The 16,131-nt window shown below is 41.3% G+C and overlaps 1 protein-coding gene across 3 annotated transcripts in view; it reads left to right on the top strand.

The window, feature by feature from the left end:
• Positions 1 to 16,131, top strand: part of LOC124048136 (melanopsin-A-like) — a 56,288-nt gene that overhangs the window by 19,292 nt on the left and 20,865 nt on the right. For all 3 annotated transcript variants that reach the window (XM_046368600.1, XM_046368602.1, XM_046368603.1), the window contains 2 exons: positions 6,378 to 6,514; positions 7,771 to 7,904. In XM_046368600.1, coding sequence (XP_046224556.1) covers positions 6,378 to 6,514; positions 7,771 to 7,904 — 271 coding nt within the window. The remainder of the gene's footprint in view (positions 1 to 6,377; positions 6,515 to 7,770; positions 7,905 to 16,131) is intronic.

The raw sequence follows: 16,131 nt of genomic DNA, 5'->3' as shown, positions 1-16,131 counted from the left end.
ACATGCCTCAGGAAAACTCGAGATCTCATGTGGCGTACCTCAAGGATTGATTTTGGGCCCTATACTGTTTAGTTTTGACATGTTATCCCTTGGCAGCATTAATAGGTGTGCCAATGATACACAGCTGTATTCCTCGGTGTCCTCAGATGGCGATAGCCCAATTAACACCCTGGTGGAATATATCTCTGACATAAATATATGGATGGCCCAAAACTTCCCTACAGCTGAACAAAAACAAAACGGAGGCTCTGGTTATTGTTGCTAAGAGCCAATTCAGAGACATTGACAGGACTTTTACAATCCTCTGGCACTAGATACAACCAACCAGGCTAAAAACCTAGTTGTGATTTTAGACCTACATTTTGAGGCCCATTGTGCCCACATCTGTAATGCAACAAAATCAGCTTTTTATCACTTAAGAAATATTGCCAAAGTGTTTCTGTTTCTCTGCTGGGCCAACACTGAGAGACCAATGCATGCCTTTATCACTAGCATTATTGCAATGCTGTCCGGTCATCCAAAAACAACATTAACCAACTCCAATTAATTCAGAATTCAGCAGCACGTGTACTTACAAACACCAGAAGGAAATCACCCCTAGCAGGTATTTTATCGATTTTTTTATAAGCACTATGTGGCCTTGCACCAAATGGTATATCTGCTTTTAAGATATACGCCCAGTCGATCTCTCAGATCCTCTGGGTTAGGCCTTTTGGTCGTTCCAAAGGTCAGAAGAAGAATGTTTGGTGAGGCTGCCTTCAGCCACTATACTTCTGGCCTCTGGAACGGCCTACCTGAAGGGTCTGAGTGCTTCAGAAACTGTCGACATGTTCAAGAATGAACTAAATTAATTAATTCAACACACCTATTTAGCCGTGCTTTTACTTAGCTTTTAGTCATATTATCTATTTTATTTATACTGTATCTTACTTATTTGTATTTATTTTTAATGCGTTAGTTTCTCAGTGTTGTTTTATTATTGTTGTATAATTTTCATTTGTCTAATTTAGGAAATATTTTTTGTTTTTATATTTTGCACCTTTAGTTATTTCATTTATTTAAGCTCTTTGAAATGCATCCTCTGTAAGAAATGTGCTCTATAAATCAAGTTTGATTTTTGATATGTTTAATGACCTTTGACTCCTCAGACTGTGGAGGAGTGGAGGAGGAGGGTTCAGTTCATGTCGGAATACAATTGTATCTGAAGGTAATAGAACCCTCAAAGGTCCACTGTGTTCTATTGGTTAGACAATGGAAGTAATATAAACAATTATACAACGGGTGGGTCTAATCCTGGACGCTGATTGGTTAAAACTGCATTTCAGCCAGTGTCTATTCCACAAGTTACCATCGGCTAAAGCTATGACGTTGAAATGCTTATTTACTCTGTTCCATCTGACTATGCAATCCACTGTCTCATCAGCCCAGCCAGGCAATTTATAAACTTGATCTCCACTGTAAAAAGCATCTAGACATTATCTCCCATTTCTTTTTGACTAGCAATTGGCTTTCAACAGCAGAGATTTGTATAAACCTTGCTTTCTGTCTCTCTGACATTTGCAACATTGTTTCAACATTGAAATTCAATCACCAGCTGTTCCATAGTAATGAACATAGGCAGGCAGCTTTTCTCAGCCAGTCGAAATCATGAATCAGCGTCATTTTATGGGTATAAACAAAGAAATGTCAATAGAAAACTGGTAAATCAAAACAAAATGCAGCTAGTTTGCAGCTTCAGTTTGAAGTGATTGTGTTAGTTGTGTGGTTGGCTAGCTCCTCTGAACAACAGTGTCCAGCTTCAGTTTGAAGTGATTGTGTTAGCTGTGTGGTTGGCTAGCTCCTCTGAACAACAGTGTCCAGCTTCAGTTTGAAGTGAGTGTTAGCTGTGTGGTTGGCAGCTTCAGTGTTTGAAGTGATTGTGTTAGCTGTGTGGTTGGCTAGCTCCTCTGAACAACAGTGTCCAGCTTCAGTTTGAAGTGATTGTGTTAGCTGTGTGGTTGGCTAGCTCCTCTGAACAACAGTGTCCAGCTTCAGTTTGAAGTGATTGTGTTAGCTGTGTGGTTGGCTAGCTCCTATGAACAACAGTGTTCAGCTTCAGTTTGAAGTGATTGTGATAGCTGTGTGGTTGGCTAGCTCCTCTGAACAACAGTGTCCAGCTTCAGTTTGAAGTGATTGTGTTAGCTGTGTGGTTGGCTAGCTCCTCTGAACAACAGTGTCCAGCTTCAGTTTGAAGTGATTGTGTTAGCTGTGTGGTTGGCTAGCTCCTCTGAACAACAGTGTCCAGCTTCAGTTTGAAGTGATTGTGTTAGCTGTGTGGTTGGCTAGCTCCTCTGAACAACAGTGACCAGCTTCAGTTTGAAGTGATTGTGTTAGTTGTGTGGTTGGCAAGCTCCTCTGAACAACAGTGTCCAGCTTCAGTGTGAAGTGATTGTGTTAGCTGTATGGTTGGCTAGCTCCTCTGAACAACAGTGTCCAGCTTCAGTTTGAAGTGATTGTGTTAGCTGTGTGGTTGGCTAGCTCCTCTGAACAACAGTGTCCAGCTTCAGTTTGAAGTGATTGTGTTAGTTGTGTGGTTGGCTAGCTCCTCTGAACAACAGTGACCAGCTTCAGTTTGAAGTGATTGTGTTAGTTGTGTGGTTGGCAAGCTCCTCTGAACAACAGTGTCCAGCTTCAGTGTGAAGTGATTGTGTTAGCTGTGTGGTTGGCTAGCTCCTCTGAACAACAGTGTCCAGCTTCAGTTTGAAGTGATTGTGTTAGCTGTGTGGTTGGCTAGCTCCTATGAACAACAGTGTCCAGCTTCAGTTTGAAGTGATTGTGTTAGTTGTGTGGTTGGCTAGCTCCTCTGAACAACAGTGTCCAGCTTCAGTTTGAAGTGATTGTGTTAGCTGTGTGGTTGGCTAGCTCCTCTGAACAACAGTGTCCAGCTTCAGTTTGAAGTGATTGTGTTAGCTGTGTGGTTGGCTAGCTCCTCTGAACAACAGTGTCCAGCTTCAGTTTGAAGTGATTGTGTTAGCTGTGTGGTTGGCTAGCTCCTCTGAACAACAGTGTCCAGCTTCAGTTTGAAGTGATTGTGTTAGCTGTGTGGTTGGCTAGCTCCTCTGAACAACAGTGTCCAGCTTCAGTTTGAAGTGATTGTGTTAGCTGTGTGGTTGGCTAGCTCCTCTGAACAACAGTGTCCAGCTTCAGTTTGAAGTGATTGTGTTAGCTGTGTGGTTGGCTAGCTCCTCTGAACAACAGTGTCCAGCTTCAGTTTGAAGTGAATGTGTTAGCTGTGTGGTTGGCTAGCTCCTATGAACAACAGTGTCCAGCTTCAGTTTGAAGTGATTGTGTTAGCTGTGTGGTTGGCTAGCTCCTCTGAACAACAGTGTCCAGCTTCAGTTTGAAGTGATTGTGTTAGCTGTGTGGTTGGCTAGCTCCTCTGAACAACAGTGTCCAGCTTCAGTTTGAAGTGATTGTGTTAGCTGTGTGGTTGGCTAGCTCCTCTGAACAACAGTGTCCAGCTTCAGTTTGAAGTGATTGTGTTAGCTGTGTGGTTGGCTAGCTCCTCTGAACAACAGTGTCCAGCTTCAGTTTGAAGTGATTGTGTTAGCTGTGTGGTTGGCTAGCTCCTCTGAACAACAGTGTCCAGCTTCAGTTTGAAGTGATTGTGTTAGCTGTGTGGTTGGCTAGCTCCTCTGAACAACAGTGTCCAGCTTCAGTGTGAAGTGATTGTGTTAGCTGAACAACAGTGTCCAGCTTCAGTGTGAAGTGATTGTGTTAGCTGTGTGGTTGGCTAGCTCCTCTGAACAACAGTGTCCAGCTTCAGTTTGAAGTGATTGTGTTAGCTGTGTGGTTGGCTAGCTCCTCTGAACAACAGTGTCCAGCTTCAGTTTGAAGTGATTGTGTTAGCTGTGTGGTTGGCTAGCTCCTCTGAACAACAGTGTTTTGAAGTGATTGTGTTAGCTGTGTGGTTGGAGCTCCTCTGAGCACATTGTCCATGCCAGGTGAAATCACGCCTCATCAGCTCATTCTTATGAATGTATCCAAAATAAATGTCATGACAAAACAGCTTAGAAATGCAAATGGAGCTTCTTTGTTGTTATTCTGGCTGCACTGTTTGACGTGACTGTAAGTTAGCCGTAGTTGGCCAGCTAGCGAGCAAGGGACAAGAACGTTGCCAGTCAGTATGGCAATAGAACATGTAGAACAAATGTCTGGCCCATAGACAAAAATCCTTAACGACTGGGTCACACCTCTGGCTACCGAACCAACAGCCGGCGTGGGTAGCAACACTAGATTTGTGTCGGGACAGTATCTCTTGGAAGGATGAAATGGTATGAATAAATTCATCAAAATAAAGTTTTTAATGAAATTATGGCAATAATTATTTGGTGCATAAAAGTGGTAATGTTTTTGAAGGTGGTCTTTGGAGTATATATTGGCACGGTTTTCCAGTATACACCAATATATCCTCCAAACACCGACTTCTCAGGCATTATTAATTCACTGAGTTAGTCAAGAGTCTTTCGAGGGAGAGAGAGACATAATGACAGTTTTTGTTAAAAACGCTTTATAGATATGCCATTATTTGATCATTTAATATTTCACAGGTTTATAGTCTTGTCATGATTTGATCATTTGATCATTCTCAGAAGTAGTGTGCACATATTCAACAATTTTCTGGAATCCCAGTTGCTGGGTATAAATATGTAATATAAAAGGAATATCAATTCTTAGAAATACATTAACATGGTTTTATACGCCCTGGGCTAGTCTCCTTCAACAGACTCATGGTGCAGTGAGAGAGACTAGGTTTCAACTGCCTATACCTCGTTTACTATCAGTCTGACGAAGACCTACTGGCTGAAACGTTCAATTAACTTCAAGTAACTATATAGGAGCATTCAACATATAGTACAGTAACTATATAGGAACATTATGCATATATTACAGTAACTATATAGGAACATTCAACATATATTACAGTAACTATATGGGAACATGCAACATATAGTACAGTAACTATATAGGAACATTATGCATATATTACAGTAACTATATAGGAACATTCAACATATATTACAGTAACTATATAGGAACATTCAACATATATTACAGTAACTATATGGGAACATTATATTCAGTAACATATATTACAGTAACTATATAGGAACATTCAACATATATTACAGTAACTATATGGGAACATTCAACATATATTACAGTAACTATATAGGAACATTATGCATATATTACAGTAACTATATAGGAACATTCATCATATATTACAGTAACTATATAGGAACATTCAACATATAGTACAGTAACTATATAGGAACATTATGCATATATTACAGTAACTATATAGGAACATTATGCATATATTACAGTAACTATATAGGAACATTATGCATATAGTACAGTAACTATATAGGAACATTATGCATATAGTACAGTAACTATATAGGAACATGCAACATATATTACAGTAACTATATAGGAACATTCAACATATATTACAGTAACTACATATGTACATAAAATAGGAACATTATGCATATATTACAGTAACATTACATATATTGTATATAGGAACATTCAAAATAAAGACTGGGGAACATCCTTTTATTGGTTATCATAATTAACTAATAGGAACATGCAACATATATTCAGTAACTATATAGGAACATTATCATATATTACAGTAACTATATAGGAACATTATGTATATATTACAGTAACTATATAGGAACATTCAACATCTGTACAGTAACTAGGAACATTATGCATATATTACAGTAACTAGGAACATTCAACATATATTACAGTAACTTTCTCTACAGTAACTATATAGGAACATTCAACATATATTACAGTAACTATATAGGAACATTCAACATATAGTACAGTAACTATATAGGAACATTCAACATATATTACAGTAACTATATAGGAACATTCATCTATTACAGTAACTATATAGGAACATTCAACATATATTACAGTAACTCTATGCATATAGTACAGTAACTATATAGGAACATTATGCATATATTACAGTAACTATATAGGAACATGCAACTATATAGTACAGTAACTATATAGGAACATTCAACATATATTCAGTAACTATATAGGAACATAACATATATTACAGTCTACTGTATAAAACAACATATATTACAGTAACTACTGTATATCTCTCTCTGGGGCTCCTTTTATTGGTTTCATAATTACAATCACCTGTCTCTCTCTCTCTCTCTCTCTCTCTCTCTCTCTCTCTCTCTCTCTCTCTCTCTCTCTCTCTCTCTCTCTCTCTCTCTCTCTCTCTTCTCTCTCTCTCTCTCTCTCTCTCTCTCTCTCTCTCTCTCTCTCTCTCTCTCTCTCTCTCTCTCTAGGTTGCCATGACAGTGCGATGGCCCTTCCCAACGGTGGATGTCCCAGACCACCACCACTACACCCTCGGGTCCGTCATCCTCGCCGTCGGCATCACAGGCATGGTTGGAAACTTCCTCGTAATGTATGCCTTCTGCAGGTATGAGATCAATCAATCGCTAAATCAACCAACCAATCCATCAATATGGGTTGTTATATAAAACAGGTACCTGCCTTCATAATAATGTTTTCATGCTTCTTTAAAACCCTATAATGTTTGATTGAATCTGTTGTGTGTTCATACACACGAGTGTTCAGGCTACAACAGCAGTAACAGTTGGGCCATAGCTGCTATTGCTAATGTACTCCTTCCTTCGCTATTAATGACATTCAATTGAAGGGGCTTTATTGGCATGGGATTCAACGTTGCCAAAGCAAATGAAATGGATCATAAACAAAAGTGAAATAAACAATAAAAAGTGTTCCAAAAGAATAAAGACATGTCAAATGTCACATTATGTCTATAAATAGTGTTGTAACGATGTGCAAATAATTCAAGTACAAAAGGGACAATAAATAAACATCAATATGGGTTGTATTTACAATGGTGTTTGTTCTTCACTTGTTGCCCTTTTCTTGTGGCAACAGGTCACACATCTTGCTGCTGTGATGGCACACTGTGGTATTTCACCCAGTAGATATGGGAGTTTATCAAAATTGGATTTGTTTTCGAATTCTTGTGTAATCTGAGTGAAATACGTGTCCCTAATATGGTCATACATTTAGCAGGAGGTTAGGAAGTGCAGCTCAGTTTCCACCTCATTTTGTGGGCAGTGTGAACATAGCCTGTCTTCTCTCTCACGGACCATTCTCCCCCTCCTTCCCTCCTCTTCCACTCTCTCCATCTCCCTCTATCTCTCCGACTCTTCTACTCTACCCTCTGCTCCCTCACCCCTCCCTCTCCCCCTGCCCCTCCCTCCATTTCTATCTCTCTCTCCCCGCCCCTCCCTCCCTCCCTCTCTCCCTCTCTCCCTCTCTCTCCCCCGCAACTCCCCCCTCTCTCTCTCCACCTCCCCTCCCCTTCTCTCTCCCCCCTCTCTCTATCCCCCACCCCCCTCTCTCTCTCCCCACCCCCCTCTCTCCCCTCACCTCTCTCTCTCCCTCCTCTCTCTCTCTCCTCCCTCTATCCCTCTTTCCCCCCCGCCCGCCCATCCCTCCCCTCTCTCTCTCTCTTTCTCTCTCTCTCTCTCTCTCTCTCTCTCTCTCTCTCTCTCTCTCTCTCTCTCTCTCTCTCTCTCTCTCTCTCTCTCTCTCTCTCCTCCCTCCCTCCCTCCCTCCCTCCCTCTCTCCTCTCTCTCTCTCTCCCCCCCTTCCCTCCCTATATCTCTCTCCTCTCTCCCTCTCTCCCCCCTCCAGGAGTCGGAGTTTACGTACTCCAGCCAACATGTTCATTATTAACCTGGCGTTGACAGACTTCCTCATGTGTGTGACTCAGACCCCCATCTTCTTCATCAACAGCATGCACAACAGGTGGATCTTTGGAGAGAAAGGTAAACCATAGAAATGGGATTATGGGAGAGAAGGGCAAATGACTTAATAGAGGTTTAATGACAACTAATAAAGTCCATCCACTCCTGCAGCTTTGGCTGTTAATTTGTTTGGAGTCTCTCTCTCTGAATGACATTGTATTGATGGTATATAATTGGCATCTCCACTCATCCTCAGCTGAATCGATCTGTTTTCCTTTGATGAACTTCATGCTGAAAGCCTCTTAAAGCACATTTTAGAGGAGAACACACACACACACATTTTAGAGGAGAACACACACACACACACACATTTTAGAGGAGAACACACACACACACACACATTTTAGAGGAGAACACACACACACATTTTAGAGGAGAACACACACACACACACACATTTTAGAGGAGAACACACACACACACATTTTAGAGGAGGACACACACACACATTTTAGAGGAAAACACACACATTTTAGAGGACACACACACACACACACACACACACACACACACATTTTAGAGGAGAACACACACACACACACACACATTTTAGAGGAGAACACACACACACACACATTTTAGAGGAGAACACACACACACATTTTAGAGGAGAACACACACACACATTTTAGAGGAGACACACACATTTTAGAGGAGAACACACACACACACACATTTTAGAGGAGAACACACACACACACACACACATTTTAGAGGAGAACACACACACACACACATTTTAGAGGAGAACACACACACACACACACACACACATTTTAGAGGAGAACACAACACACACACACATTTTAGAGGAGAACACACACACACACATTTTAGGGACACACACACACACACATTTTAGAGGAGAACACACACACACACACACATTTTAGAGGAGAACACACACACACACACACATTTTAGAGGAGAACACACACACACACATTTTAGGAGAACACACACACACACATTTTAGAGGAGAACACACACACACACATTTTAGAGGAGAACACACACACACACATTTTAGAGGAGAACACACACACACACACATTTTAGAGGAGAACACACACACACACACATTTTAGAGGAGAACACAACACACACACACACACATTTTAGAGGAGAACACACACACACACATTTTAGAGGAGAACACACACACACACACACATTTTAGAGGAGAAACACACACACACACATTTTAGAGGAGAACACACACACACACACACAATTTTAGAGGAGAACACACACACACACACACACACACATTTTAGAGGAGAACACACACACACACACACACATTTTAGAGGAGAACACACACACACACACACACATTTTAGAGGAGAACACACACACACACACACATTTTAGAGGAGAACACACACACACACACACATTTTAGAGGAGAACACACACACACACATTTTAGAGGAGAACACACACACACACACACATTTTAGAGGAGACACACACACACACACACATTTTAGAGGAGAACACACACACACACACATTTTAGAGGAGAACACACACACACACTTTAGAGGAGAACACACACACACACACACATTTTAGAGAGAACACACACACACACACACATTTTAGAGGAGAACACACACACACACACACATTTTAGAGGAGAACACACACACACACATTTTAGAGGAGAACACACACACACACACACACATTTTAGAGGAGAACACACACACACACACATTTTAGAGGAGAACAACACACACACACACACACACATTTTAGAGGAGAAACACACACACACACATTTTAGAGGAGAACACACACACACACACACATTTTAGAGGAGAACACACACACACACAACACACACACACACACATTTTAGAGGAGAACACACACACACACACATTTTAGAGGACACACACACACATTTTAGAGGAGAACAACACACACACACACACATTTTAGAGGAGAACACACACACACACACATTTTAGAGGAGACACACACACACACACACATTTTAGAGGAGAACACACACACACACACATTTTAGAGGAGAACACACACACACACACACATTTTAGAGGAGAACACACACACACACACATTTTAGAGGAGAACACACACACACACACATTTTAGAGGAGAACACACACACACACACATTTTAGAGGAGAACACACACACACACACACATTTTAGAGGAGAACACACACACACACACATTTTAGAGGAGAACACACACACACATTTTAGAGGAGACACACACACACACACACATTTTAGAGGAGACACACACACACACACATTTTAGAGGAGACACACACACACACACACATTTTAGAGGAGAACACACACACACACACATTTTAGAGGAGAAACACACACACACACATTTTAGAGGAGAACACACACACACACACATTTTAGAGGAGAACACACACACACACACATTTTAGAGGAGAACACACACACACACACACATTTTAGAGGAGAACACACACACACACACATTTTAGAGGAGAACACACACACACACACACACACACACACACATTTTAGAGGAGAACACACACACACACATTTTAGAGGAGAACACACACACACACATTTTAGAGGAGAACACACACACACACATTTTAGAGGAGAACACACACACACACACACATTTTAGAGGAGAACACACACACACACACATTTTAGAGGGAGGAGAACACATTTTAGAGGAGAACACACACACCACACACATTTTAGAGGAGAACACACACACACACACATTTTAGAGGAGAACACACACACACACATTTTAGAGGACACACACACATTTTAGAGGAGAACACACACACACACATTTTAGAGGAGAAACAACACACACACACACATTTTAGAGGAGACACACACACACACACATTTTAGAGGAGAACACACACACACACACACACACATTTTAGAGGAGAAACACACACACACACACATTTTAGAGGAGAACACACACACACACACATTTTAGAGGAGAAACACACACACACACACACATTTTAGAGGAGAACACACACACACACACATTTTAGAGGAGAACACACACACACACACATTTTAGAGGAGAACACACACACACACACACATTTTAGAGGAGAACACACACACACACACACATTTTAGAGGAGACACACACACACACACATTTTAGAGGAGACACACACACACACATTTTAGAGGAGACACACACACACACACACATTTTAGAGGAGAACACACACATTTTAGAGGACACACACACACACACATTTTAGAGGAGAACACACACACACACACATTTTAGAGGAGAACACACACACACACACACACACATTTTAGAGGAGAACACACACACACACACACATTTTAGAGGAGACACACACACACACACACATTTTAGAGGAGAACACACACACACACACACATTTTAGAGGAGAACACACACACACACACACATTTTAGAGGAGAACACACACACACACACATTTTAGAGGAGAACACACACACACACACATTTTAGAGGAGAACACAACACACACACACACACACACATTTTAGAGGAGAACACACACACACACACACATTTTAGAGGAGACACACACACACACACACACATTTTAGAGGAGAACACACACACACACACACATTTTAGAGGAGAAACACACACACACACACATTTTAGAGGAGAACACACACACACACACATTTTAGAGGAGAACACACACACACACATTTTAGAGGAGAACACACACACACACACACATTTTAGAGGAGAACACACACACACACACACATTTTAGAGGAGAACACACACACACACACACATTTTAGAGGAGAACACACACACACACACATTTTAGAGGAGAACACACACACACACACATTTTAGAGGAGAACACACACACACACACACATTTTAGAGGAGAACACACACACACACACACATTTTAGAGGAGAACACACACACACACACACATTTTAGAGGAGAACACACACACACACACACATTTTAGAGGAGAACACACACACACACACACATTTTAGAGGAGAACACACACACACACACATTTTAGAGGAGAACACACACACACACACATTTTAGAGGAGAACACACACACACACACATTTTAGAGGAGAACACACACACACACACACATTTTAGAGGAGAACACACACACACACACACATTTTAGAGGAGAACACACACACACATTTTAGAGGAGAACACACACACACACACACACATTTTAGAGGAGAACACACACACACACACATTTTAGAGGAGAACACACACACACACACACATTTTAGAGGAGAACACACACACACACACACATTTTAGAGGAGAACACACACACACACACACACATTTTAGAGGAGAACACACACACACACACACATTTTAGAGGAGAACACACACACACACACACATTTTAGAGGAGAACACACACACACACACACATTTTAGAGGACACACACACACACACACACACATTTTAGAGGAGAACACACACACACACACACATTTTAGAGGAGAACACACACACACACACACATTTTAGAGGAGAACACACACACACACACACACATTTTAGAGGAGACACACACACACACACATTTTAGAGGAGAACACACACACACACACACATTTTAGAGGAGAACACACACACACACACACATTTTAGAGGAGAACACACACACACACACACATTTTAGAGGAGACACACACACACACACATTTTAGAGGAGAACACACACACACACACACATTTTAGAGGAGAACACACACACACACACACACACATTTTAGAGGAGAACACACACACACACACACATTTTAGAGGAGAACACACACACACACACACATTTTAGAGGAGAACACACACACACACACACATTTTAGAGGAGAACACACACACACACACATTTTAGAGGAGAACACACACACACACACACATTTTAGAGGAGAGAACACACACACACACACACATTTTAGAGGAGAACACACACACACACATTTTAGAGGAGAACACACACACACACACACACATTTTAGAGGAGACACACACACACACACACACATTTTAGAGGAGAACACACACACACACACACATTTTAGAGGAGAACACACACACACACACATTTTAGAGGAGACACACACACACACACACATTTTAGAGGAGAACACACACACACACACACATTTTAGAGGAGAACACACACACACACACACATTTTAGAGGAGAACACACACACACACACACATTTTAGAGGAGACACACACACACACACACATTTTAGAGGAGAACACACACACACACACACATTTTAGAGGAGAACACACACACACACACACATTTTAGAGGAGAACACACACACACACACACATTTTAGAGGAGAACACACACACACACACACATTTTAGAGGAGAACACACACACACACACACATTTTAGAGGAGAACACACACACACACACACACATTTTAGAGGAGAACACACACACACACACACATTTTAGAGGAGAAACACACACACACACACATTTTAGAGGAGAAACACACACACACACACACATTTTAGAGGAGAACACACACACACACACACATTTTAGAGGAGAACACACACACACACACACATTTTAGGAGGAGAACACACATTTTAGAGGAGAACACACACACACACATTTTAGAGGAGAACACACACACACACACACATTTTAGAGGAGAACACACACACACACACACATTTTAGAGGAGAACACACACACACACACACATTTTAGAGGAGAACACACACACACACACACATTTTAGAGGAGAACACACACACACACACACATTTTAGAGGAGAACACACATTTTAGAGGAGAACACACACACACACACACATTTTAGAGGAGAACACACACACACACACACATTTTAGAGGAGAACACACACACACACACATTTTAGAGGAGAACACACACACACACACACATTTTAGAGGAGAACACACACACACACACACATTTTAGAGGAGAACACACACACACACACACATTTTAGAGGAGAACACACACACACACACACATTTTAGAGGAGACACACACACACACACACACATTTTAGAGGAGAAACACACACACACACACACATTTTAGAGGAGAACACACACACACACACATTTTAGAGGAGAACACACACACACACACACATTTTAGAGGAGAAACACACACACACACACACATTTTAGAGGAGAACACACACACACACACACATTTTAGAGGAGAACACACACACACACACACATTTTAGAGGAGAACACACACACACACACATTTTAGAGGAGAACACACACACACACACACATTTTAGAGGAGAACACACACACACACACACATTTTAGAGGAGAACACACACACACACACACATTTTAGAGGAGAAACACACACACACACACATTTTAGAGGAGGACACACACACACACACACATTTTAGAGGAGAACACACACACACACACACATTTTAGAGGAGAACACACACACACACACACATTTTAGAGGAGAACACACACACACACACACATTTTAGAGGAGAACACACACACACACACACATTTTAGAGGAGAACACACACACACACACACATTTTAGATTTTAGAGGGAACACACACACACACACACATTTTAGAGGAGAAACACACACACACACACACATTTTAGAGGAGACACACACACACACACACATTTTAGAGGAGAACACACACACACACACATTTTAGAGGAGAACACACACACACACACACATTTTAGAGGAGAACACACACACACACACACATTTTAGAGGAGAACACACACACACACACATTTTAGAGGAGAACACACACACACACACACATTTTAGAGGAGAACACACACACACACACACATTTTAGAGGAGAAACACACACACACACACACATTTTAGAGGAGAACACACACACACACACACATTTTAGAGGAGAACACACACACACACACACATTTTAGAGGAGAACACACACACACACACACATTTTAGAGGAGAACACACACACACACACATTTTAGAGGATCAAAACACACACACACACACACATTTTAGAGGAGAACACACACACACACACACATTTTAGAGGAGAACACACACACACACACATTTTAGAGGAGAACACACACACACACACACATTTTAGAGGAGAAACACACACACACACACACATTTTAGAGGAGAACACACACACACACACACATTTTAGAGGAGAACACACACACACACACACATTTTAGAGGAGAAACACACACACACACACACATTTTAGAGGAGACATTTTAGAGGAGAACACACACACACACACACATTTTAGAGGAGAACACACACACACACACACATTTTAGAGGAGAACACACACACACACACACATTTTAGAGGAGAACACACACACACACACACATTTTAGAGGAGACACACACACACACACACATTTTAGAGGAGAAGAACACACACACACACACACATTTTAGAGGAGAACACACACACACACACACATTTTAGAGGAGACACACACACACACACACACATTTTAGAGGAGAACACACACACACACACACATTTTAGAGGAGAACACACACACACACACACATTTTAGAGGAGAACACACACACACACACACACAGAACACACACACACATTTTAGAGGAGAACACACACACACACACACACACACATTTTAGAGGAGAACACACACACACACACACATTTTAGAGGAGAACACACACACACACACACATTTTAGAGGAGAACACACACACACACACACATTTTAGAGGAGAACACACACACACACACACATTTTAGAGGAGAACACACACACACACACACATTTTAGAGGAGAACACACACACATTTTAGGAGGACACACACACACACATTTTAGAGGAGAACACACACACACACACACATTTTAGAGGAGAAACACACACACACACACACATTTTAGAGGAGAACACACACACACACACACATTTTAGAGGAGAACACACACACACACACACATTTTAGAGGAGAACACAGACACACACACACATTTTAGAGGAGAACACACACACACATTTTAGAGGAGAACACACATTTTAGAGGAGAACACACACACACATTTTAGAGGAGAACACACACACACACACACATTTTAGAGGAGAACACACACACACACATTTTGTTCCGCTCCAGTGCGCGCCAACGGGG

The sequence above is a fragment of the Oncorhynchus gorbuscha genome, linkage group LG11, assembly GCF_021184085.1.
Source record: "Oncorhynchus gorbuscha isolate QuinsamMale2020 ecotype Even-year linkage group LG11, OgorEven_v1.0, whole genome shotgun sequence".
Classification (NCBI taxonomy): domain Eukaryota; kingdom Metazoa; phylum Chordata; class Actinopteri; order Salmoniformes; family Salmonidae; genus Oncorhynchus; species Oncorhynchus gorbuscha.
The sequence above is the reverse complement of the archived record's forward strand: the minus strand, read 5'-3'. Positions and strand labels throughout refer to the sequence as shown.